We start from the raw sequence: 24304 nt of genomic DNA on the forward strand, positions 1-24304 counted from the left end.
ATGAGGCGTAGACCATGTAGCTGCCTTACATATTTCGGTCATTGGAATGTTTCCTAGAAAGGCCATGGTAGCACCTTTCTTTCTGGTTGAGTGTGCCTTTGGTGTAATAGGCAGTTCTTTCTTTGCTTTAAGATAGCAGGTTTGAATACACTTAACTATCCATCTAGCAATGCCTTGTTTAGAAATTGGATTACCTGTATGAGGTTTTTGGAAAGCAACAAATAATTGTTTTGTTTTTCAAATTAGTTTTGTTCTGTCAGTGTAGTACATTAACGCTCTTTTGATGTCTAATGTATGTAGTGCTCTTTCAGCTACAGAGTCTGGCTGTGGGAAGAACACTGGTAATTCTACTGTTTGATTCAAGTGAAACGGTGATATAACTTTTGGTAAAACTTTTGGATTTGTCCGTAGAACTACTTTATGCTTGTGTATTTGAATAAATGGTTCTTGTATGGTAAATGCTTGAATTTCACTCACTCGTCTTAGAGATGTGATGGCAATTAAAAATGCAACTTTCCATGTTAAGTATTGCATTTCACAAGAGTGCATGGGCTCAAAAGGTGGACCCATGAGTTGTGTTAAGACAATGTTGAGGTTCCATGAAGGAACTGGTGGTGATCTTGGAGGTATAATTCTCTTTAGTCCTTCCATAAACGCTTTTATGACTGGTATCCTAAATAGTGAGGCTGAGTGCGTAATTTGCAGGTAAGCTGAAATTGCGGTAAGATGTATCTTTATGGAAGAGAAAGCTAGCTTTGACTTTTGCAAATGTAGTAAGTATCTTACGATGTCTTTGGCAGATGCGTGTAAGGGTTGAATTTGATTATTATGGCAGTAATAAACACATCTTTTCCACTTATTTGCATAGCAATGTCTAGTGGTAGGTTTTCTAGCTTGTTTTATGACCTCCATACATTCCTGTGTAAGGTCTAAGTGTCCGAATTCTAGGACTTCAGGAGCCAAATTGCTAGATTCAGTGATGCTGGATTTGGATGTCTGATCTGTTGTTTGTGTTGTGTTAACAGATCTGGTCTGTTTGGTAGTTAGACATGAGGCACTACAGAGAGGTCTAGTAGTGTTGTGTACCAAGGTTGTCTTGCCCATGTTGGCGCTATCAGTATGAGTTTGAGTTTGTTTTGACTCAATTTGTTTACCAGATATGGAAGGAGTGGGGGAGGGGGAAAAGCGTAAGCAAATATCCCTGACCAGCTCATCCATAACACATTGCCCTGAGACTGATCTTGTGGGTACCTGGATGCGAAGTTTCGGCATTTTCCGTTGTCCTTTGTTGCAAATAGATCTATTTGTGGTGTTCCCCAATTGTGGAAGTATTTGTTTAGTATTTGGGGGTGAATCTCCCATTCGTGGATCTGTTGGTGATCCCGAGAGAGATTGTCTGCTAACTGGTTCTGAATTCCTGGAATAAATTGTGCTATTAGGCGAATGCGGTTGTGAATCGCCCAATGCCGTATTTTTTGTGCCAGGAGACACAACTGTGTTGAGTGTGTCCCTCCCTGTTTGTTTAGGTAATACATTGTTGTCATGCTGTCTGTTTTGACAAGAATGTGTTTGTGGCTTATTATGGGTTGAAATGCTTTTAGCGCTAGAAATACTGCCAACAGTTCTAAGTGATTTATGTGAAACTGTTTTTGCTGAGTGTCCCATTGTCCTTGGATGCTGTGATGATTGAGGTGTGCTCCCCACCCTATCATGGAGGCATCTGTTGTTATTACATATTGTGGCACTGGGTCTTGGAAAGGCCGCCCTTGGTTTAAATTTATACTGTTCCACCATTGAAGCGAGGTGTATGTTTGGCGGTCTATCAACACCAGATCTAGAAGTTGACCCTGTGCTTGTGACCATTGTGATGCTAGGCACTGTTGTAAGGGACGCATGTGCAACCTTGCGTTCGGGACAATGGCTATGCATGAGGACATCATGCCTAGTAGTTTCATCACGATTTTGACCTGTATCTTTTGTTTTTGATACATGGTCTTTATTACATTGTGAAATGCTTGAACCCTTTGTGGGCTTGGAGTGGCAATTCCTTTTGCTGTGTTGATTGTCGCCCCTAAGTATTGCTGTGTTTGACACGGCAGAAGGTGTGACTTTGTGTAGTTGATTGAGAAACCTAGATTGTGGAGGATTTTTATGACGTACTTCGTGTGTTGTGAACACCGTTTTAGCGTGTTGGTTTTGATTAACCAATCGTCTAGGTACGGGAACACATGTATTTGCTGCCTTCTGATATGTGCAGCTACTACTGCTAGGCATTTTATAAAAACTCTTGGCGCAGTTGTTATTCCGAATGGCAACACCTTGAACTGGTAATGTACCCCTTAGAATACAAACCTTAGGTACTTTCTGTGTGAAGGATGTATCGGTATATGGAAATATGCATCCTTTAGGTCTAGTGTGGTCATGTAGTCTTGTTGTTTGAGCAGTGGGATTACGTCCTGTAATGTCACCATGTGAAAGTGATCTGATTTGATGTATGTATTTAATGTTCTGAGATCTAGTATAGGTCTCAGACTCTTGTCTTTTTTGGGTATGAGAAAGTACAGAGAGTAAACTCCTGTCCCTTTCTGTTGGTTTGGTACTAATTCTATTGCTTCTTTTTGTAGCAATGCCTGAACTTCTAGTCCTAGAAGATCTATATGTTGTTTTGACATATTGTGTGTTTTCGGTGGGACGTTTGGAGGGAATTTGAGAAATTCTATGCAATAACCATGCTGGATAATTACTAGGACCCAAGTGTCTGTTGTTATTTCCTCCCAATGTTTGTAAAACTTGGTTAGTCTCCCCCCCACAGATGTTATGTGTTGGGGATTTGTGACTTGGAAGTCACTGCTTGTTTTGAGGAGTTTTGGGACTTTGGAACTTCCCTCTATTCTTTTGGAATTGTCCCCCTTTATATTGTCCCCGAAAACTTCCCCGCTGATACTGGCTCTGGTAAGTGGGTCTTGTTTGTGAGGTTGTGGGTTCTGTCCTTTGTCCTCGAAACCCCCCTCTAAACTGTGTTTTTCGAAATGTGCCTCTGCTCTGTGGGGAGTAGAGTGCGCCCATGGCTTTGGCCGTGTCAGTGTCTTTCTTAAGTTTTTCGATCGCAGTGTCCAACTCCGGCCCAAACAACTGCTGTCCGTTGAATGGCATATTCAGCACAGCTTGCTGTATTTCTGGTTTAAATCCTGATGTACGCAGCCATGCATGTCTCCTTATTGTTACTGCTGTGTTGACAGTTCTAGCAGCTGTGTCTGCAGCATCCATTGCTGACCGTATCTGATTGTTGGAGATACTGTGTCCTTCTTCTACTACCTGCTGCGCTCTCTTTTGGAACTCCTTGGGCAAATGTTCTATAAAGTGTTGCATTTCGTCCCAATGGGCCCTATCGTATCTGGCCAACAAAGCCTGTGAATTGGAAATACGCCACTGGTTTGCTGCCTGTGCCACCACCCTCTTGCCTGCTGCGTCGAATTTTCGACTTTCTTTATCTGGAGGTGGTGCATCTCCTGAAGTATGTGAGTTCGCTCTTTTGCACGCTGCCCTTACTACAACTGAGTCCGGTGTTAGCTGTTGTGTGATGTACACGGGGTCTGTTGGTGGCGGTTTATATTTTTTCTCCACTCTTGGAGTAATGGCCCTTCCTTTTACAGGCTCTTCAAACACTTGTTTGGAGTGTTTTAGCATTCCGGGTAGCATAGTGTAGGAAGTTGGCTCTGTATGTGCTATTTCAAAGTAAGGAATAGCATGCACAGAGTCCAAGGGTTCCCATTAGAGGTAAAATAGTGGTAAAAAGAGATAATACTAATGCTCTATTTTGTGGTAGTGTGGTCGAGCAGTAGGCTTATCCAAGGAGTAGTGTTAAGCATTTGTTGTACATACACATAGACAATAAATGAGGTACACACACTCAGAGACAAATCCAGCCAATAGGTTTTGTTATAGAAAAATATCTTTCCTTAGTTTATTTTAAGAACCACAGGTTCAAATTTAACATGTAATATCTTGTTTGAAAGGTATTGCAGGTAAGTACATTAGGAACTTTGAATCATTTCAATTGCATGTATACTTTTCAAGTTATTCACAAATAGCTATTTTAAAAGTGGACACTTAGTGCAATTTTCACAGTTCCTGGGGGAGGTAAGTTTTTGTTAGTTTTACCAGGTAAGTAAGACACTTACAGGGTTCAGTTCTTGGTCCAAGGTAGCCCACCGTTGGGGGTTCAGAGCAACCCCAAAGTTACCACACCAGCAGCTCAGGGCCGGTCAGGTGCAGAGTTCAAAGTGGTGCCCAAAACGCATAGGCTTCAATGGAGAGAAGGGGGTGCCCCGGTTCCAGTCTGCCAGCAGGTAAGTACCCGCGTCTTCGGAGGGCAGACCAGGGGGGTTTTGTAGGGCACCGGGGGGGGACACAAGCCCACACAGAAATTTCACCCTCAGCGGCGCGGGGGCGGCCGGGTGCAGTGTTAGAACAAGCGTCGGGTTCGCAATGGAAGTCAATGAGAGATCAAGGGATCTCTTCAGCGCTGCAGGCAGGCAAGGGGGGGCTTCCTCGGGGAAACCTCCACTTGGGCAAGGGAGAGGGACTCCTGGGGGTCACTTCTGCAGTGAAAGTCCGGTCCTTCAGGTCCTGGGGGCTGCGGGTGCAGGGTCTTTTCCAGGCGTCGGGACTTAGGTTTCAGAGAGTCGCGGTCAGGGGAAGCCTCGGGATTCCCTCTGCAGGCGGCGCTGTGGGGGCTCAGGGGGGACAGGTTTTAGTACTCACAGTCGTAGAGTAGTCCGGGGGTCCTCCCTGAGGTGTTGGTTCTCCACCAGCCGAGTCGGGGTCGCCGGGTGCAGTGTTGCAAGTCTCACGCTTCTTGCGGGGAGATTATAGGGTTCTTTAAAGCTGCTTCTTTGGATAAAGTTGCAGTCTTTTTGGAGCAGGTCCGCTGTCCTCGGGAGTTTCTTGTCGTCGTCGAAGCAGGGCAGTCCTCAGAGGATTCAGAGGTCGCTGGTCCCTTTGGAAGGCGTCGCTGGAGCAGAGTTCTTTGGAAGGCAGGAGACAGGCCGGTGAGTTTCTGGAGCCAAGGCAGTTGTTGTCTTCTGGTCTTCCTCTGCAGGGGTTTTCAGCTAGGCAGTCCTTCTTGTAGTTGCAGGAATCTAATTTTCTAGGGTTCAGGGTAGCCCTTAAATACTAAATTTAAGGGCGTGTTTAGGTCTGGGGGGTTAGTAGCCAATGGCTACTAGCCCTGAGGGTGGGTACACCCTCTTTGTGCCTCCTCCCAAGGGGAGGGGGTCACAATCCTAACCCTATTGGGGGAATCCTCCATCTGCAAGATGGAGGATTTCTAAAAGTTGGAGTCACCTCAGCTCAGGACACCTTAGGGGCTGTCCTGACTGGCCAGTGACTCCTCCTTGTTATACTCATTATTTTCTCCGGCCTTGCCGCCAAAAGTGGGGGCCGGGGCCGGAGGGGGCGGGCAACTCCACTAGCTGGAGTGTCCTGCGGTGCTGTGACAAAGGGGTGAGCCTTTGAGGCTCACCGCCAGGTGTTACAGGTCCTGCCTGTGGGAGGTGTTAGCATCTCCACCCAGTGCAGGCTTTGTTACTGGCCTCAGAGTGACAAAGGCACTCTCCCCATGGGGCCAGCAACATGTCTCTAGTGTGGCAGGCTGCTGGAACTAGTCAGCCTTCACAGACAGTCGGTTAAGTTTCAGGGGGCACCTCTAAGGTGCCCTCTGGGGTGTATTTTGCAATAAAATGTACACTGGCATCAGTGTGCATTTATTGTGCTGAGAAGTTTGATACCAAACTTCCCAGTTTTCAGTGTAGCCATTATGGTGCTGTGGAGTTCGTGTTTGACAGACTCCCAGACCATATACTCTTATGGCTACCCTGCACTTACAATGTCTAAGGTTTTGTTTAGACACTGTAGGGGTACCATGTTCATGCACTGGTACCCTCACCTATGGTATAGTGCACCCTGCCTTAGGGCTGTAAGACCTGCTAGAGGGGTGACTGACCTATACTTGCATAGGCAGTGAGAGGCTGGCATGGCACCCTGAGGGGAGTGCCATGTCGACTTACTCGTTTTGTCCTCACTAGCACACACAAGCTGGCAAGCAGTGGGTCTGTGCTGAGTGAGAGGTCTCCAGGGTGGCATAAGACATGCTGCAGCCCTTAGAGACCTTCCTTGGCCTCAGGGCCCTTGGTACTAGAGTACCAGTTACAAGGGACTTATCTGGATGCCAGGGTCTGCCAATTGTGGATACAAAAGTACAGGTTAGGGAAAGAACACTGGTGCTGGGGCCTGGTTAGCAGGCCTCAGCACACTTTCAATTGTAAACATAGCATCAGCAAAGGCAAAAAGTCAGGGGGCAACCATGCCAAGGAGGCATTTCCTTACACATAGGAAGACTTTGATACTGGCTGTGTGTGGACGACAGTGTGTTAAAAATAAAGTCGTCTTCAATGGGCTCAGCATGCAGGCTGACATTATGAAATGCCGCTGCTCTCGACACCACCTGTGCCGTAGGCTGTACTATCCTCTGGTGGCGACGGTCTAGCTGGATAACATTCAGGACTATTATCCGACACTGGTGCGTCATAAAGGTCCCATGCGTCAGGGTCATCTTGACTCATTCCTGTATGAGTTGGGGATTGCATCATTGGTGGAGTGGCTACCGGTGATGGTTGCGGAGAGCATTGTGGAGATGGTGGTGGGGTTACTTGTTTAGCCACCTTTGCCTGTGGCTGCTTGTCTTTTTCTTGGAAGGCAAGTTTGCGTTTCATTTTAATCGGAGGGAGAGTACTGATCTTCCCTGTTTCTTTCTGGATATGGAGCCTCCTTTGTGTATAGTGTGGCTCTATTGTTTCCAATTCCTGTCCAAATCTATGTGTCTTCATTTGTGTGGACAGTCCTTGTTCCTCAGTGTAGGAACTTGTTTTCAGTTCCGAGGCCGGATGTTTCGGTATCGAAACCTTTTCGGCTGCTTTTTTCGGTTCCGACAAAACCTTCTTTACTTTCGGCGTTGTGGTCTCTCGGTGCCGACCCATTTCGGTGCCGCTATCTCGATGCCGAACCTGCTCGGAGCCACTATCTCGGGCCCGAGATTGCTGTGTGGCGGTATCACGACCGGAGTCGGATGACTTCGCCACCAGCGTGCCCTTTTTCGGTGCCGATGATCGGTCACCTATTTTTCGGGTTAAGCCATAGGCCATGGCGGCGGTGGCGTCCCCTGGGCTTTAGTGGTTTTTTCGTGAGTTTTGTATTTCAACGTCTTACTCACGGTTTTCGGCGTTTCTTCGGGATCGATCTCATCCGAGTCCGATTCCTGGATGGAGAATGTTTCTTCCTCCTCCTCGAAACGCTCTTGTCCTGTCGGCGCCAACGCCATTTGCAGTCTCCTTGCTCTTCGGTCTCTTAGTGTCTTCCTGGACCAAAACGCTCGACAGGCTTCACAAGTATCTTCCTTGTGTTCCGGCGACAAACACAAGTTACAGACCAGATGCTGATCTGTATATGGATACTTGTTATGGCATTTTGGGCAGAAGCGGAATGGGGTCCGTTCCATCAGCCTTGAAGAGACACGTGGCCGGGCCGACCAGGCGCCGACGGGGGATCGAAAAAATATACATATGTGTATATGTTGTTTCTGTGCTTGGCATGTTCGTGGATCATTGCATGGGTCCTGGTTTTTTGGGTTGTTATACTAGATATCTATGAATTCCTGCTCTCATCTTATCACACTTATCTACTCATCACTCTTATGTCATGTCTCTATCAAACTATCCTCCATTCTCACTCTGACTCATCCCAAATTCCTTCTACCACTTTCATCTCCTAAATATCTCTGCCTAAGCTCTTCCCTCCACATTTAACTCACCAAACCTCACTCTACCTCTGTGACCTCCCACACAACCCTACTAAATTCTCCTGCATTCATCTCACCCTGCTACTATGCTCTCCCTAACCCTTCCACATTCTCTTCCCCCTCCACCCCCCTTTACTCATCCCAAGCCTTTGGGTTGAGTAAATGAAGGATATACTCCCAATTAACACCTCTGGATTTATTTCCTCCTCCACCCCTCCATTACTCCAGTCTAACTAACAAACTCTCATATCCGTGGCTAATAATACTAAAACTGTACTCATTATTTAACAATACTAATCCATCACTAATTCTTGTTGGGTTCCGGAGTAGCGTGCTACTCATCGAAAAGCGTTTCGACGCCTCGTCAGGGGTAGTAAGCGCTATATAAATACGATTACAATTACAATTTGTAGTACCCTCTTTTTTCTGCTTAGTTGAGTGAGGGCTGGATCTGTGAGGAGATAAAGAAGTGTTGCGGCCTTTGTTAGACCCTGAGGTGGTCTTTTTGTAGGCCCTTTTTAGGCTGTTCTGAGGAGGATCTTATATGAGAAGATCTATCTTCTTGTGATCTTCTGGAAGAGGAGTCCTCACTACCAGAATCAGATAGTGGCTGTTTCCTAGATTTAAGTTTGTGCAGCCAAATAACACCCTGCCTTCCCTGTCCTTCAGAGTTTTGGTGGAAAAGACACTACATACTTTACATTCCCTTGCCGAATGATCAGGGTAGACGCAGTAGATACAAGTTTTATAAGGTCTGAATAAACTCTTCTTTTCCTTGTCAGACATGATGACAGTCTTCTGAGAAGGTATAGATGGAAGGACTAAAGGCAAACCATTTAGAAGACAGAAGGAATGAAGCAACATTTTCTAGAATATCAAAAAATAGAGAAAAGCTGAGCAGAGCTTAGTGGGGAATCCCTAGCATGACATGCAGTAGAAAATCTGAGGTATTGAAGCTTCTATCAGGAGTCTTCTAAAGGGTTTTTATTTGATTGGTGAACTCTCAGCATTACCCCTTTTTTAAATGACTGATAGAACACTAAACTGATGGGCCTAGGACCTTTAGGTTTAGGCCTATTTTAACATTACTTTATAAAGGTACCGGAGGACTCCCATCTTGATGATGGGGAATGATTTAAGCATGTGAATCTATGAACGTTCCAATACTGGAGTAACAGCAAAGACCCAACACCCGAAGTGATCTTTGCACCCGACAACCACGACCCGCAAAAAGACAACCAATGGTGCCTGCCCAGTTCGCCAGCAGTCCAAGTCCACTCAGGATTCATTCCCTTGGACTCCAAGTTGCCTGCAGTCTGTGCACACAAGCCTCCCCCTCTCTTGCACCCTTGTGGAGAGAGGAAACCCAAAACCTCCAGCAACCACTGAACCTGTCACCCCTGACCCCATTTGAGGTGAGTCACTTATGCCAATGAGGGTCCCCCGGCTCCCCTGAACTTGAGCCCACCCGGTGCCCACCCCTGCCAGACTCCCCGAAGACACCTACAGCCTCAACACGCAGGACCCCCAAACCGCAAATGCTCCTGGACGAGAAAAACCAACACCTAAGGACACACCTCCATCCGTCGCCCCTAGGCCCTGGAGAAAAAGGAGCAGAGGTGCACCTATGTCCTGAACACCCAAAGTCTACTACCTACCTGCTTGTTGCCCCTGACTAGCATCCCAGCCAGAGCCTGCAGCCCGTTTGCCACCAGATTCAACTCCCATAAAGAACCACCGGGCACCTTGTTGCACCCGGCCGCTTTAGTGCTGCCCGGTGTGGTTCTGATCAGTGCCCAGTACTTACCTCTGCTCCCTGAGCTCAACCTCGTAAGTCGCGGTTAACCCTGCATTTGCGGAGCATTATTTTCTTCCACAAGATAACAGAGTGAACTCTGAACGCTGCACTAAGTTGCTTTCTGAAACTGCAAAGTATTGATGCTTGAAAGTCTACTTACCTGATTGAGAAATTATTTGGTGTGAAACATACATAAAAAGAATTGTTATTTTTCTAAATTGGCCTCAGAGTTATTCTTTGACTGTGTGTCTCATTTATTGCCTCTGTGAGTAAAACAAATGTTTAGCACTACCCTCTGATAAGCCTAACTACTCTACCACAAAATAGGGCATTAGTCTGATCTAGCTTTACCTCTGCAAAACCAACTGGGATCCACTGGACCCTATGCACAGTGTCCTTTATTTTTGTGCACTATATAGAGAGCCAGCTTCCTATATTGGTGGAACAGCGGTGGGGTCTGAGACTTTGCATTTGCTGATACTACTTGGACTTGGTGACTATGCGAGTAAATTCCAAAACATTGCCCTTATTTAAGTTGCATTTGTTGAACTAGATATTTTTTCTAAATTCTTAAAAGTACTTTTAGGGCCCTGGTTAGGTCCCTGTAGCTTAAAAGTAAAAGCCTCAAAAACACACTTTAGTTAGGACTGCAAAAACCTGTGTTAGGATAATTTTTCTCTAGGTCAACAAAAGGTCCAAACTTTGCTAAAATAGTGGATTACCTCAGAGGACAGGATTCTGAGGCTCAACGTCACCCCTTACCTTAAGCTTTCTCACAAGCAGTTAAGGACCCTCTGTAAAGGGTACAAAATACAAACATGCTCAAACCTTACCAGTGTAAGGAAGGCCCCACGAGCTACTGGCAGAGTATGAGAAGGCCCATCCTACTGATGAAACCACTGACCCTGTAGATCAGGGCAGTGCAAGTGAGGAGGAACTCATTTCAAAGAGTGCAACCTGTACTCCAAGGGTCTAGGACAACCCCTTTGCCCAAGCCCTAGTGAGGATGACTCAAGTTCCAAAGAAAGGCTCGCTGTAGAGGAGATTCTTTTAGAGAGACTAGCTAAGAGAATTGCCCTGGAACACAGGATCCTGGCAATAGCGAAAGAAAATAAATTGGTTTAGCACCCATGAATGGTGGCATCTATTTCCTAACTAGGTACAAAGTAGAGCACTTTGACCCTAAAATCCCCAAAGGGATTGTCCCCAAATATGAGGAAGTTGATATCACCAAATGATTCGGAGTCTATGAGAGGGCTTGTGTTGTCAGAAAACTTGACAAACAGCATTGGGGCACTCCTCTGTGGCAACTTCTCAGGAAAGTGAAGAGATATACTCCTGACACTGAATGAGGCAGATGCAAGGTCCTATGATCTCATGAGTACAGAATTAAATTCAGGAACAATCAAAAAACCCAGGGTCGGTCCTGGGTAGATTTTGTGGACTTCCCAGTGAAGACACTAGGTGACTGGTTAAAAGGTAAGAATGTGCACGATTATGAAGGGCTGTACAATTTTTTAACGAAAGAGCATTTGGTGAGTAATTGTGTGCCGGAAGATGTAAAGGTATCCTTAGAATGGGAAGAGATTACTGGCCAGAAGAAGGTGATGGTATCTCCTGCAATCCATGTGCAATATCTGCTAGAAAATGATCTGGAGCCTTTTAGCATGGGCTGAGGTTGAAAGAAAGACCCAAGCAGCCATGGTGGCTATCCAGAATGAATGAGTATGTGTAAAAACAAGAGCACAAAGCAAGGCCCAGGGTGAGAATGTAGACCTGGAGTCTGGAATAATAACCCAACCTACTAAGAGGAAAAGCAAAAAGTCTGGGTAGACAGTTTCCAATCAGACACCAGACCAGGTCCCCTTTCCTCAAGAAGACGACCTGACTGCCCCAGAGGTAACTGAGCCTCAGGAACTTCAGCCTTACATGACTGAGCTCTTAAGAGGGAGGATCTGTACCAGGGACAAAGGTCCTGTCCCACCCTTGAAGGCCTGAGGCAGCAAGCTGCTGATCAGGAAAAGGGAGATATCAGTGGCTCCCCAAAGGACCTACTGGGAGGAGGGACTCCCATTCACCAAGGCTAGAGACCCCAAACATGATGTCACTAGGAGAGTGGTAGTGCCTCAGCAGTTTAGAGAGTTTCTCCTCACTTTGGCCCATGATATCCACCTAGGTGAGCATCTTGGCCGGGCAAAAACATGAAGTAGGTTGATAAACCCCTTCTACTGGCCAGGTATGTCCCAGAAGGTGAAGGAATTTTGTAACTCCTGAGCCACATGTCAAGCCCGGCGGCCATCCAAAGGCCCCCTTAATTCCACTTCCAGTGGTTGGGGTTTCTTTTGAAAGGGTAAGGATTGAAATTGTTGGTCCCCTTGAACCTCCAACAGCATCAGGAAACAGATTTATACTGATTGTAGTGGATCATGCAACCAGGTATCCTGAAGCAATTCCCCTGGGGAATACTACTGCCCCCTGTGCAGTAGCTAGGGCCCTCATTGGAGTATTCATCAGAGTGGGCTTTCCAAAGAAGGTGGTATCAGACAGAGGTACCAACTTCATGTCTCGCTACCTGAAACACATATGGGTTGAGTGTGGTGTGACCTAGAAGTTCACTACCCCCTCTGACCCACAAACCAATGGCTTTGTTGAGGGATTCAACAAGACATTGAAGGCATGAATAGTCTACTTCCTGAAAAACTCAGGAGATGGGATGTCTTACTTCCATGCCTGTTTTTTGCTTAGACAGTTGCCACATAAGGGAGTAGGTTTTTCCCCCTTTGAGCTTCTGTTTGGGCATCATGTAAGGGGATCACTTTGTCTTGTGAAGGAGGAATTGGAGAGGCCTCTCAGAGAGCCTAAACAATATATTGTTGACTATGTGCTTGGCCTTTGTTCCAGGATGGCTGAGTACATGGAAAAAGCTTTCAAACATTTTGAGGCCAGCCAAGAGCACCAGAAGCTCTGGTATGTCCAACCAGAGCAGAAGGCATGTGTTTTGGACTCAATGGCTCCTACAGCCATCCAAGATAAGTGGTGTGGACCCTACACCATCCTAGAGAGAAAAGGGGAAGTCACCTACCTGGTGGACTTTGGCGCTTGCAGGATCCCCAAAAGGGTAATCTATGTAAACCACCTTAAACCCTATCATGACAGAGCTGAGATGACCATGCTCATTGATGAGGGACAAGAAGCAGAGAGTGCACCTCTCCCTGATCTCCTCTCCAGCAGCCCAAACGATGGCTCAGTTGAGGGAGTGGTCTTTTAAGATGCACTCACCAACAGAAGGCTGACAGTAAGCAAGTCTTGCAGCACTATGCTGAGCTCTTCTCCTTGACCCCTGGTCAGACTACCTGGTGCACACATGATGTGGACAATGGAGACAGCTTTCCTGCCAAAAACAAACTTTACAGACAGTCTGAGCATGTCAAAGAGGGCATCAAAGCTGAGGTCAGCAAGATGCAGGAAATGGCAGTCGTTGAGCACTCTGAAAGTCCCTGGGCCAGCGCAGTGTTTTTAGTCCCACAAGACTCTTTCCTAAGGTGAGAAAAAAGAAATGCGGTTTTGTGTGGACTACAGGCGTCTTAATGATGTGACGAAAAACTGATGATCACCCCATTCCTAGGGCTGATGAGCTATTTGACAGGTATGGGGCAGACATATCTCAGTACTTTTGATCTCACATCAGGGAACTGACAGACAGGTCTGACGCCTGGAGCAAAAGAAACATCTGCAGTCTCCATTCCTGATGGGCATTATCAGTTCACTTTTATGCCCTTTGGACTAAAGAATGCCCCTGTCATGTTTCAAAGGTTGGTGAACAAAGTCCTGGTTGGGTTAGAAGGCTTTAGTGCAGCATATCTTGCTGATATTGCTGTCTTCAGCTCTACCTGGCAGGATCACCTGATCCACCCGGGGAAAGGTCCTTGAGGCTCTGAAAAAGGCCTCACTATCAAGGCAAGCAAGTACCAGATAGGGCTAGGCTGTATATTTGGGCTGTCTTGTAGGTGGAGGCTAAGTTTAACCACTGCAAACCAAGATCCAGACACTTCTGGACTGTGTAGCTCCAACAATCCAGGCATGGGTCAGGGCATTTCTTGGCTTGACTGGGTACTACAGGAGGTCTGTGGAGGGGTACTGCTCCATTGTATGCCCTCTCACAGAGTTGCACTCCAAGAAAATGCCACAGAAAGTAAACTGGACAGTAAGCTGTCAAAAGGCCTCTGACACCGTAAAAGAAGAAATGTGCTCAGCACCTGTTCTCAAAGCTCCAGATTACACCAAGCAGTTCATAGTGCAGACAGATGGCTTTGAACATGGGATAGGAGCAGTCCGGTCCCAAATCAACGATGATGGCCATGACCAACCTGCTGCTTTCATTAGCAGGAGGCTACTCTCCAGAGAGGGAAGCCTTAGCTGTGGTTTGGTCCCTAAAGAAGTTGAGGCCATAGTTTGGATCCCACTCCCTTGTTCAAACTGACCACAGGCCTCTCAGATCGCTTATGCAAGGTGAAAATCCCAAACTGTTAAGGTGGTCCACCTCCCTACACAGAATGGCTTTTACAGTGAAACAGACCAGGGACTAACCAAGCCAATCAATCAATCAATCAATCATAGCATTTATAAAGCGCGCTATGTACCCGTCAGGGTTTCGAGGCGCTGAGGGGGGGGGGGGGGGGGGGGGGGGGAGCGTTGCTGATTTAGCGGTCGAAGAGCCAGGTCTTGAGGAGCCTTCTGAATGCGAGGAGGTCCTGGGTCTGGCGAAGAGATGTGGGGAGAGAGTTCCAGGTCTTGGCGGCGAGGAAGGAGAAGGATCTGCCGCCGGATGTCTTGCGCTGGATTCGGGGTACGATGGCGAGGGCGAGGTTGGCGGATCGGAGTTGACGTGTTGGAGTGTAGAAGTTAAGTCTGGTGTTGAGGTAGGAGGGTCCGGTGTTGTGAAGTGCCTTGTGAGCGTGGGTCAGGAGTTTAAAGGTGATCCTCTTGTCTACCGGGAGCCAGTGGAGTTCCTTTAGGTGAGGGGAGATGTGACTTCGGCGGGGTATGTCGAGGATCAGTCGGGCGGAGGCATTTTGGATACGTTGGAGTTGTTTGCCAGAGTGCTAGGTGTCAGCCAATGGGCTGACCAATTTTAGGGTGACTACACCCTTTCTATTACCACTTCCACTGGGAAGTGGGCATAACCCTAACCCTAGTAACCTAATTTCTTCCAAAGGTGGAGCCCACTTCAGCTCGTCCACCTTATGGGTGGGACTGGCATGAAGTGGGCACACCTCCTAATCTGCCTAATTTTTCCACTTGTCCTACCGCCAAAAGTGGGATCAGGACAGGGGAGTGTCGGTCATCTCCGCCATCTGGAGAGACCTGGGTTGCATTACAAAGGCGGCTAGGCCTTTGAAGCTTCCCGCCCTGGAATGTCCATGTTGTCTGGGTGAGGTGCTAACACCCCCGCCCAGAGAAGGCTTTTGTCTCTGGCCCTCAACAGTGCTTGCTCTCACCTTGGGGGCCAGAAACATTTCTAAGGTGGATTAACTTGTCAGTTGGTCAGTCAATTAGTCAACACACTAGTAGCTGGAAGGATTTCAGGGGCTACCTCTATGGTGCATTTATTAATAAATTCCTCACTGGAATCAGTGAGGGTTTGGTATTCTGAGATAATTGATACCTAACATCCCTAGGTTCAGAGAAGCCATCATGTAGCTGGGGAACTCGTACTGACCAGTGTTCCACACGTATTAAAAATAGCTTCCCTGTTCCCTTACTATGTCTAAGATTCGAGAGACATAGCAGGTGCATATCTGGTAATGCATATATGCCCTCATGTGTCCTGATGCACGCTGCCTTAGGGGTGACTTACACCTGGCATATACAGTAGTAGGGGACCTGGCAGACAGGGGTGAGTGACAGGCAGTGTTTTCAATTTTATCTGCATTACCACATGCAGTCTGCAATGGCAGCATTGCGTGGGTTTGGTGAGGGGTCCCTGGGGGTGGCACAACTAATGCTGCAGCCCTCAGGGACCTTCCTTAGAACCATAGGTAACAGGAGTACCATTTACTAGGGACTTACAGAGGGTGCTAAGGAGTGTGCCCATTGGGGAGAACAACTGCAGTTCTGGGAAAGAGCTCTGGCACTGGGGACCTGGTGCACTTTCAGTTGAAATCACATCAGATACCAGGCAAAAAGTGGGGGCTAACCATGCCAAAAAGGGTGGTTTCCTACATTAACAAATTAACCTGCCCTGCTTACCTTAAACTACTTCGCTCACACCCGATGCCCGGACTAATAGCCCTGCCCCTAGCTAACTTCTTCAGTTGCCATGCACTGCTGACTGTATCAATTAAACTACTAAACCAACACTGTGGACCACTCTAGCCACATGTAATGAAGGAGACTGAGGAGAGGTACTGTTTGTTTGCGGTATTAGTGTTTTTCTCATCTTGAAAATGCCTTAATGATGCTGCCGGCCCCAGGGTTGTAGGTGGACAGCTGTGATAACCATGATCTGTTTGTTCTTGTTTTATGATGCTAGCCCTCTGGAGTGTAAGCGAACAGCTGTGTACAGTCATGATATGCTGTGGCAATGAATATACAATTGAGCCATACAAAAGGTTCATGCAGCGCCAGTCGGCATGAACCTTAATGTCTAATTAGGACCATTACATGAAACACTGACTTAGGTTTTCCAAATGTAGGAACAAGTTAGACTGAAGAGTCTGCTTAGATCCCTGGTCCTGAGCAGTAAGTTGCAAGATGTTAACATGCCCATAAGCCTCAGAATCAGGGCTGGAAGAGTGGGTCTTACTAGACACATCCGCATCATAACTGGGATGTCCTGCGCCCATGGTGGAATGAAGTTAAGAAAACAGTGTCCAAGACGGCTCCAGTAAACGGCAGCCTCAATGAAGGTTGAAGATCAAACTTGAAGGAAAATCTGAAGTGGCATAGTCTCATGCAGGTGTTAAAAGGATAGCTGAAGCAAGATCGCATTCAATAAACAGTTGTCAAGGTATGGAAATACATTTATCCTTGCCGTGTGAAGATAGGCTAAGACCGCTGCGACATGATGGTTGTGAAGAAAGCAAGGTGAAGGGCAGTGAACTCAAGTGGTCTGATCCCACCATGAAGTGGAGAAGCTCCCAACTGCAGGACTCATACATGAAAATTTAAGTCCCGCAGGTCCAGGTACAATTAAATTCTCTTGGTTTGAGACTAGCCTAACATGCTTAAGTGTTTTCATTTTGAGCCACTCTTACTGGAAAAAACAGTTGAATATATAAGGGTCTAGGATGTGTCTTATTTCTTCTTAGGGACTACAATATAGCTCAAGTTCATGATCCATATCTTGGGAACAAGCTTTATAGCCCCCTTGATGAAAAACATCAACACTACTTTAAAACTTTAAAAGGGATTCTGGCACAGTGGGTCATTAGCTGGGTGTAAAGGGAGAGCGGCACGTAAAGAGGGGGTCCAGAAAGAGACTAACTGATCTTGAGGACACAGTCTGAAGTGACAGAAAATACTAGTAGGGAAGGCAATGTCGCAGTCGACCCTTAGCGGCGCCTGATGCTTGTACGAGGGCAAGCAACTAAAGGATATTTGAAGTGTTGTCTGGAAATGTGGAATAATGCAGATGCAGCTGCCCTTGATATATGGCACAGCCTTTCCCTCAAGAGCCACAAAAAGTACACGCTGGTTGCTGGATGGACTGAGATGGCTGCTTCTGCCAGAAGGCGAGACCCCCAGCTTCATATACTGTTGGTGGAATTAGTGGGCCTGGGGACAGTAATCCCAAGGAGCAAGCCTTTTCTCAGCTGGTTTTAAAATGCACCACACCCACACTGAATTCTTGCCCAAAAGATCTGGCCCCATCAAAAAGAATATCAATCAATTATGTCTGAAAGTCCTTGAAAATTTTAGGGGGGCACATCCAGGCCTGATGAAGACACTGGTGCCCACTGTACGAGAAACCGAGTCAGTAATGCATAGGACAGAAAATAGAATCTGAAAGCTGTGCCTTGCCCATTTTAGACTTCTTGAACGAAGGGAACACCAAGGTAGTTTGGGAAGAACCTCACATGCCATGTTCCAGAGGGGGTGACTTTAGTACTCCCACCAGGTAAAAAGGCATTAAATTATTGCAATGACAGACTGTCAAGTAAGGGAGTATGCACAGCAGTGGTAACCACAGGTGACTTTGAAATGGAGCTTTCAGTTTCGAACGAAAATTTGCAGTGCACACACCCAACACTAGATGGCAAGATCGTGCAGAGCACGTTATTTAAAGCCGCACATGTTGCAACCATAATTATCAATTAAGATTAACTGAGCTAAAAACGTATTAATTAAAATCTCAGGAACAATGTTAAAGATACTGAATATTTTTTTTAAGAGTTTTTTTTTTTTTTTTTAAAGGGGGGGTTGTCTAAAAAAAGTGAGCTTTTCTTCCTCGTCTCTAGACCGCTTTATTACATGAAACATTGACTATCGTGTTTAGTACATTTAGCAATTACCTCTTTTTTCTCTAGTCAATGACATCAAGTGACTTTTGTTGCCTTTACTTTTGTATACAACCATCAAAGAATGAAGCAGTCTGATGCAGAGGAAGGAAACAAACAAGTGCAAAACTAATCCAGATCTATCAAGGAATGTGTGAGGTTGAGAACCTCACCTTACAGATTTCATTCCAAAAACATTTTACATTACACCATTACGTCTCTTCACAAATAATGGTAAAAGGTAATAAAACTGCAGAATAGTGTAGTCTCACCCAGGCTATGATTGACAGGAGACAGAGTACTCGGAGACAGTTCTGCTGGAGACCCTGTTGAGCAAAAAAAAAGTCAGCTAATAGTCATTGCTATAAAGAAAACTATTACACCACAATTTAATATCTATTTCAAAATTAAAAGTGTTATTGTTTTTTTTTTTTTTTTACAAAGGGGTAATCAGCGGTTGTGAAGCAAAAAGGGCTACTGTTCATAAATTAGCATTTATATAGCAGCAACCTTTGCCATGATTTTACTTCCACCATTAAACACAACTTGTAGGAAGTTGGCTCTGTATGTGCTATTTCAAAGTAAGAAATAGCATGCACAGAGTCCAAGATAATTCTAATACTCTATTTTGTGGTAGTGTGGTCGAGCAGTAGGCTTATCAGAGGGTAGTGTTAAGCATTTATTGTACACACACAGGCAATAAATGAGGAACACACACTCAGACAAATTCCAGGCCAATAGGTTTTTATATAGAAAAATATATTTTCTTAGTTTATTTTAAGAACCACAGGTTCAAGATTTACAAACAATACTTTAAATGAAAGGTATTTCACTCAGGTAACTTAGGAACTTTGAATCACCACAATAGCATGTACAGGTTTGGCAAAAATGGCAATAAGGTATTTTAAAAATGGACACTGCAAAAATTAACAGTTCCTGGGAGAGGGGAGTATTTGTTAGTTTCACAGGTAAGTAAAGCACTTACCGGGTTCAAAGTTGGGTCCAAGGTAGCCCACCGTTGGGGGTTCAAGGCAACCACAAAGTTACCACACCAGCAGCTCAGGGCCGGTCAGGTGCAGAGGTCAAAGAGGTGTCCAAAACACATAGGCTTCAATGGAAATAGGGGTGCCCCGGTTCTAGTCTGGCAGCAGGTAAGTACCTGCGACTTCGGAGGGCAGACCAGGGGGGTTTTGTAGGGCACCAGGGGGGACACAAGCAGGCACAGAAAGTACACCCTCAGCGGCACAGGGGCGGCCGGGTGCAGAGTGCAAACAGGCGTCGAGTTTGCAATAGGATTCAATGGGAGACCCAGGGGTCTCTTCAGCGATGCAGGCAGGCAAGGGGGGGGGGGGGGGGGGGAGGGGGCTCCTTGTGGTAGCCACCACCAGGGCTAGGAAGAGGGCCACCTGGGGGTCGCTCCTGCACTGGAGTTCGGTCCCTTCAGGTCCTGGGGGCTGCGGGTGCAGTGTCTTTACCAGGCGTCTGGTTCCTTGAAGCAAGCAGTCGCAGTCAGGGGGAGCCTCTGGATTCCCTCTGCAGGCGTCGCTGTGGGGACTCAGGGGGGGGGGTCAACTTTGGCTACTCACGGGTTCGCAGTCACCGGTGAGTCCTCCCTGTAGAGTTAGCTTTCCGTAGGTCGAGCCGGGGGCGTCGGGCGCAGAGTGGAAAGTCTCATGCTTCCGGCGGGAAACGTGTGGTCTTTAAAAGTTGCTTCTTTGTTGCAAAGTTGCAGTCTTTGTGGAACAGGGCCGCTGTCCTCAGGAGTTTCTTGGTCCTTTTAGATGCAGGGTAGTCTTCTGAGGCTTCAGAGGTCGCTGGACCCTGGTGGACACGTCGCTGTTGCAGTTTTTCTTGAAGTGGGGAGACAGGCCGGTAGGGCTGGGGCCAAAGCAGTTGGTGTCTCCGTCTTCTCTACAGGGCTTCAGGTCAGTAGTCCTTCTTCGTCTTCAGGTTGCAGGAATCTGTCTTCCTAGGTTCTGGGGGACCCTAAATACTCGATTTAGGGGTGAGTTTAGGTCTGGGAGGTTAGTAGCCAATGGCTACTAGCCCTGAGGGTGGCTACACCCTCTTTGTGCCTCCTCCCAGTGGGGAGGAGGGCACATCCCTAATCCTATTGGGGGAATCCAGGATTTCTAAAAGTCAGAGTCACCTCAGCTCAGGACACCTTAGGGGTTGTCCTGACTGGCCAGTGACTCCTCCTTGTTTATCTCATTATCTCCTCCAGCCTTGCCGCCAAAAGTGGGGGCAGTGGCCGGAGGGGCGGGCATCTCCACTAGCTGGGATGCCCTGTGGCGCTGTAAAAAAGGGGGTGAGCCTTTGAGGCTCACCGCCAGGTGTTACAGTTCCTGCAGGGGGAGGTGTGAAGCACCTCCACACAGTACAAGCTTTATTACTGGTCACAGAGTGACAAAGGCACTCTCCCCATGTGGCCAGCAACATGTCTGGTGTGTGGCAGGCTGGCAAAAACTAGTCAGCCCACAGTGGAAGTAGGGTATGTTTTCAGGGGGCATCTCTAAGATGCCCTCTGGGTGTATTTCACAATAAAATGTACACTGGCATCAGTGTGCATTTATTGTGCTGAGAAGTTTGATACCAAACTTCCCAGTTTTCAGTGCAGCCATTTTGGTGCTGTGGAGTTAGTGTATGACAGACTCCCAGACCATATACTCTTATGGCAACCCTGCACTTACAATGTCTAAGGTTTTGCTTAGACACTGTAGGGGCACAGTGCTCCTGCACCTATGCCCTCACCTGTGGAATAGTGCACCCTGCCTTAGGCCTGTAAGGCGTGCTAGAGGGGTGACTTACCTATGCTACAGGCAGTGTGAGGTTGGGATGGCACCCTGAGGGGAGTGCCATTTCGACTTAGTAATTTTCTCCCCACCAGCACACACAAGCTGGCAAGCAGTGTGCATGTGCTGAGTGAGGGGTCCCTAGGATGGCATAAGACATGCTGCAGCCCTTGGAGACCTTCCCTGGCATCAGGGGTACCAGTTACAAGGGACTCACCTGAATGCCAGGGTGTGCCAATTGTGGAGACAAAGGTACAGTTTAGGGAAAGAACACTGGTGCTGGGGCCTGGTTAGCAGGCCTCAGCACACTTTCAAATTATAACTGGGCATCAGCAAAGGCAAAAGGCCAGGGGGTAACCATGCAAAGGAGGCATTTCCTTACAAGCTCTTTTAAGATCAAGAGTGTCTAGAGCTCTTTCAGCAGTAGAGTATGGCTGTGGAAAGAAGACTGGCAATTCCACTGACTGCTTAATGTGAAAAGGTGAAACCACTTTAGGTAAGAATTTTGGGTTTGTCCTGAGTACTACTTTGTGTTTGTGTACTGGGAAGGAGAGTTCCTCTAGAGTAAGTGCTTGAATTTCACTTACTTTTCTTAATGAAGTAATTGCTACTAAGAAAGCAACCTTCCAAGGCGAGAAATTGAATAGGACAAGAGAGCATGGGTTCGAATGGTTGGTCCATTAGTCTTGTGAGTACAATATTAGGATTCCATGCAGGAACTGGTACAGATCTGGGTGGAATAATACATTTAAGTCCTTCCATAAATGCTTTTATGACAGGAACTCTAAAGAGAGAAGTATGTTGTATGGTTTGTAGAACGCTGATATGGCTGTTAAATGAATTTTAATAGAGGAGCAAGCCAGTTTTGCTTTTTGTAAATAAAGCAAATAGCACACTATATCTTGTACTGATGCTTTAAGTGGATCTATATTTTTAGGTTGGCAGTAGTATACATACCGTTGCCACTTATTTGCATAGCACTGCCTGGTTGTTGGTTTACAAGCTTGTTTTAGAACGTTCATTCATTCTAATGGAAGCTGTACATATCCGAACTCTATGACTTCAGGGTCCAAATTGCTAAATTGAGTACACTGGGATTGGGATGCCTAATTTCACCTTTGTTCTGCGTTAACAGATCTGGCCTGTTTGGAAGTTTGTGAAGGAGCACTGCTGACAGATCCAGGAGTAATGTGTTCCAATGTTGGTGTGCCCACGTGGAAGCTAGGAGTATCATGGTGAGAGAGGTGTGACACATTTTATTGACCAGAAATGGAATTAACGGGAGAGGGGGAAAAGCGTAAGCAAATATCCTTGACCAGTTGATCCATAGAGGATTGCCCTTGGACGGAGGGTGTGGGTGTGTGGATGCCAAGTTTTGGCATTTTGAGTTTTCGCTTGTTGCGAAAAGGTCTAGGTTTGGTGTTCCCCACATTTGAAAGTAATATTGAACTACTTGTGGATGAATCTCTCACTCATGTATCTGTTGCTGTGTCCTGCTTAGAAGGTCTGCTAGCTGGTTGTGTATCCCTGGGATGTATTCTGCTAGTAAGTGAATCTGATTGAGTTGCCCATTTCCATATTGCTTAAGCTAGAAGGGACAATTGGGGTGAATGTGCCCCCCCTTGTTTTTTCAGATAATACATTGTTGTCAAGTTGTCTGTTCTTATTAACACTGTTTTGTGTATGATCTGAGGTTGGAATGCTTTGATGGCTAAGAACACAGCTAATAATTCCAAGTGGTTTACATGGTAAGTTGATTGTGTTGAGTGCCATTCCCCTTGTATGGTTAGGTTGTTGAGATGAGCTCCCCAACGTGTTCATTGACGCATCTGTTGTGATAATGGTCTGTGGCACTGGGTCTTGAAAGGACCGCCCTTTTGTTTAGTTGTTGTGATTCCACCACTGCAGAGATTTGTAAGTTTGGCGGTCTAACAACACTAGATCCTGTAACTGACCCTGTGCCTGAGACCATTGTTGTGAGACACTGTTGCAGTGTCCTCATGTTTAGTCTCGCATTTGGTACTATTGCTATGCATGATGCCATCATTCCCAATAGTTTCATGACAAATCTTACCATGTAAGTTTGACTCCCCTGTATTTGTGATATGAGGTATTGAAAAGCCTGTATTCGTTGTGGATTTGGGTAGGCTAATGCTGTTTGAATATTGAGAATTACACCTAGATAAGGTTGAATTTGTGCTGGCTGAAGATGAGATTTCTGGTAATCGATTGTGAACCCTAGTGTGTGTAGGGTATCTATTGTGTATTGTGTGTTGTTGTTGACAGAGTAGAATGTTGCTGGATTTTATTAACCAAGCGTCTAGATAAGGGAAGACATGTATGTGTTGCCTTCTGAGGTGAGCTGCTACTACAGCTAGACATTTTGGGAATACTCTTGGAGCTGTTGTTATTCCGAAGGGTAGTACTGTGAATTGGTAGTGGTTGCCTGATATTACAAACCTTAGGTACTTGCGGTGAGCTGGATGTATGGGAATGTTGAAGTAGACGTTCTTTAGATCTAAAGCAGTCATGTAATTGTGCTTTTGTAGAAGGGGAATGACATCCTGTAACCATGTGAAAATGTTCTGAGATATATATATATATATGGAAAATGTCACTTACCCAGTGTACATCTATTCGTGGCATGAGACGCTGCAGATTCACATGCTGTGCACATCACGCCATCTAGTGTTGGGCTCGGAGTGTTACAAGTTATTTTTCTTCGAAGAAGTCTTTTTCGAGTCACGAGATCGAGGGACTCCTCCCCTTTCGGCTCCATTGCGCATGGGCGTCGACTCCATCTTAGATTGTTTTCTTTCCGCCATCGGGTTCGGACGTGTTCCTTTTCGCTCCGCGTTTCGGTTAGTTACAACAGATCGACACTGAATCTTGAAGAGCTCTCGTGGCCCTTCGGGGTTTTCGATTCCCCGGCGGGGCCTAGTAGGGCCCGACCACGTGCGTCTTCAAGGCTAATGGAACGGACCCCATTCCGCTTCTGCCCCGAATGTCACAACAAGTATCCTTATACAGATCAGCATCTGGTCTGTAATTTGTGTCGGTCTCCAGACCACAAAGAGGATACCTGTGAGGCCTGTCGAGCGTTTCGGTCCAGAAAGACGTTAAGAGACCCAAGAGCAAGAAGACTACAAATGGCGTCGGCGCCGACAGGACAAAAACACTTGGAAGAGGAAGAAGAAACCTTCTCCATCGAGGATTCGGACTCTGACGAGGTCGATCCCGTACAGACGGCGAAAACCGTGTGTAAAGAAATGGCTCCCTGTTGCAGTTACCCCCACTTTTTGCCTGATACTGATGCTGACTTGACTGAGAAGTGTGCTGGGACCCTGCTAACCAGGCCCCA

At 46.6% G+C, this 24304-nt stretch overlaps 1 protein-coding gene across 4 annotated transcripts in view; it reads right to left on the reverse strand.

Moving 5' to 3' along the window:
- SMAD2 (SMAD family member 2) overlaps positions 1–24304 on the reverse strand; it is a 379037-nt gene that overhangs the window by 144324 nt on the left and 210409 nt on the right. For all 4 annotated transcript variants that reach the window (XM_069219017.1, XM_069219067.1, XM_069219021.1 and 1 more), the window contains one exon: positions 18424–18477. In XM_069219017.1, coding sequence (XP_069075118.1) covers positions 18424–18477 — 54 coding nt within the window. The remainder of the gene's footprint in view (positions 1–18423; positions 18478–24304) is intronic.

Source organism: Pleurodeles waltl, chromosome 1_1 (assembly GCF_031143425.1).
Source record: "Pleurodeles waltl isolate 20211129_DDA chromosome 1_1, aPleWal1.hap1.20221129, whole genome shotgun sequence".
Taxonomy (NCBI): Eukaryota; Metazoa; Chordata; class Amphibia; order Caudata; family Salamandridae; genus Pleurodeles; species Pleurodeles waltl.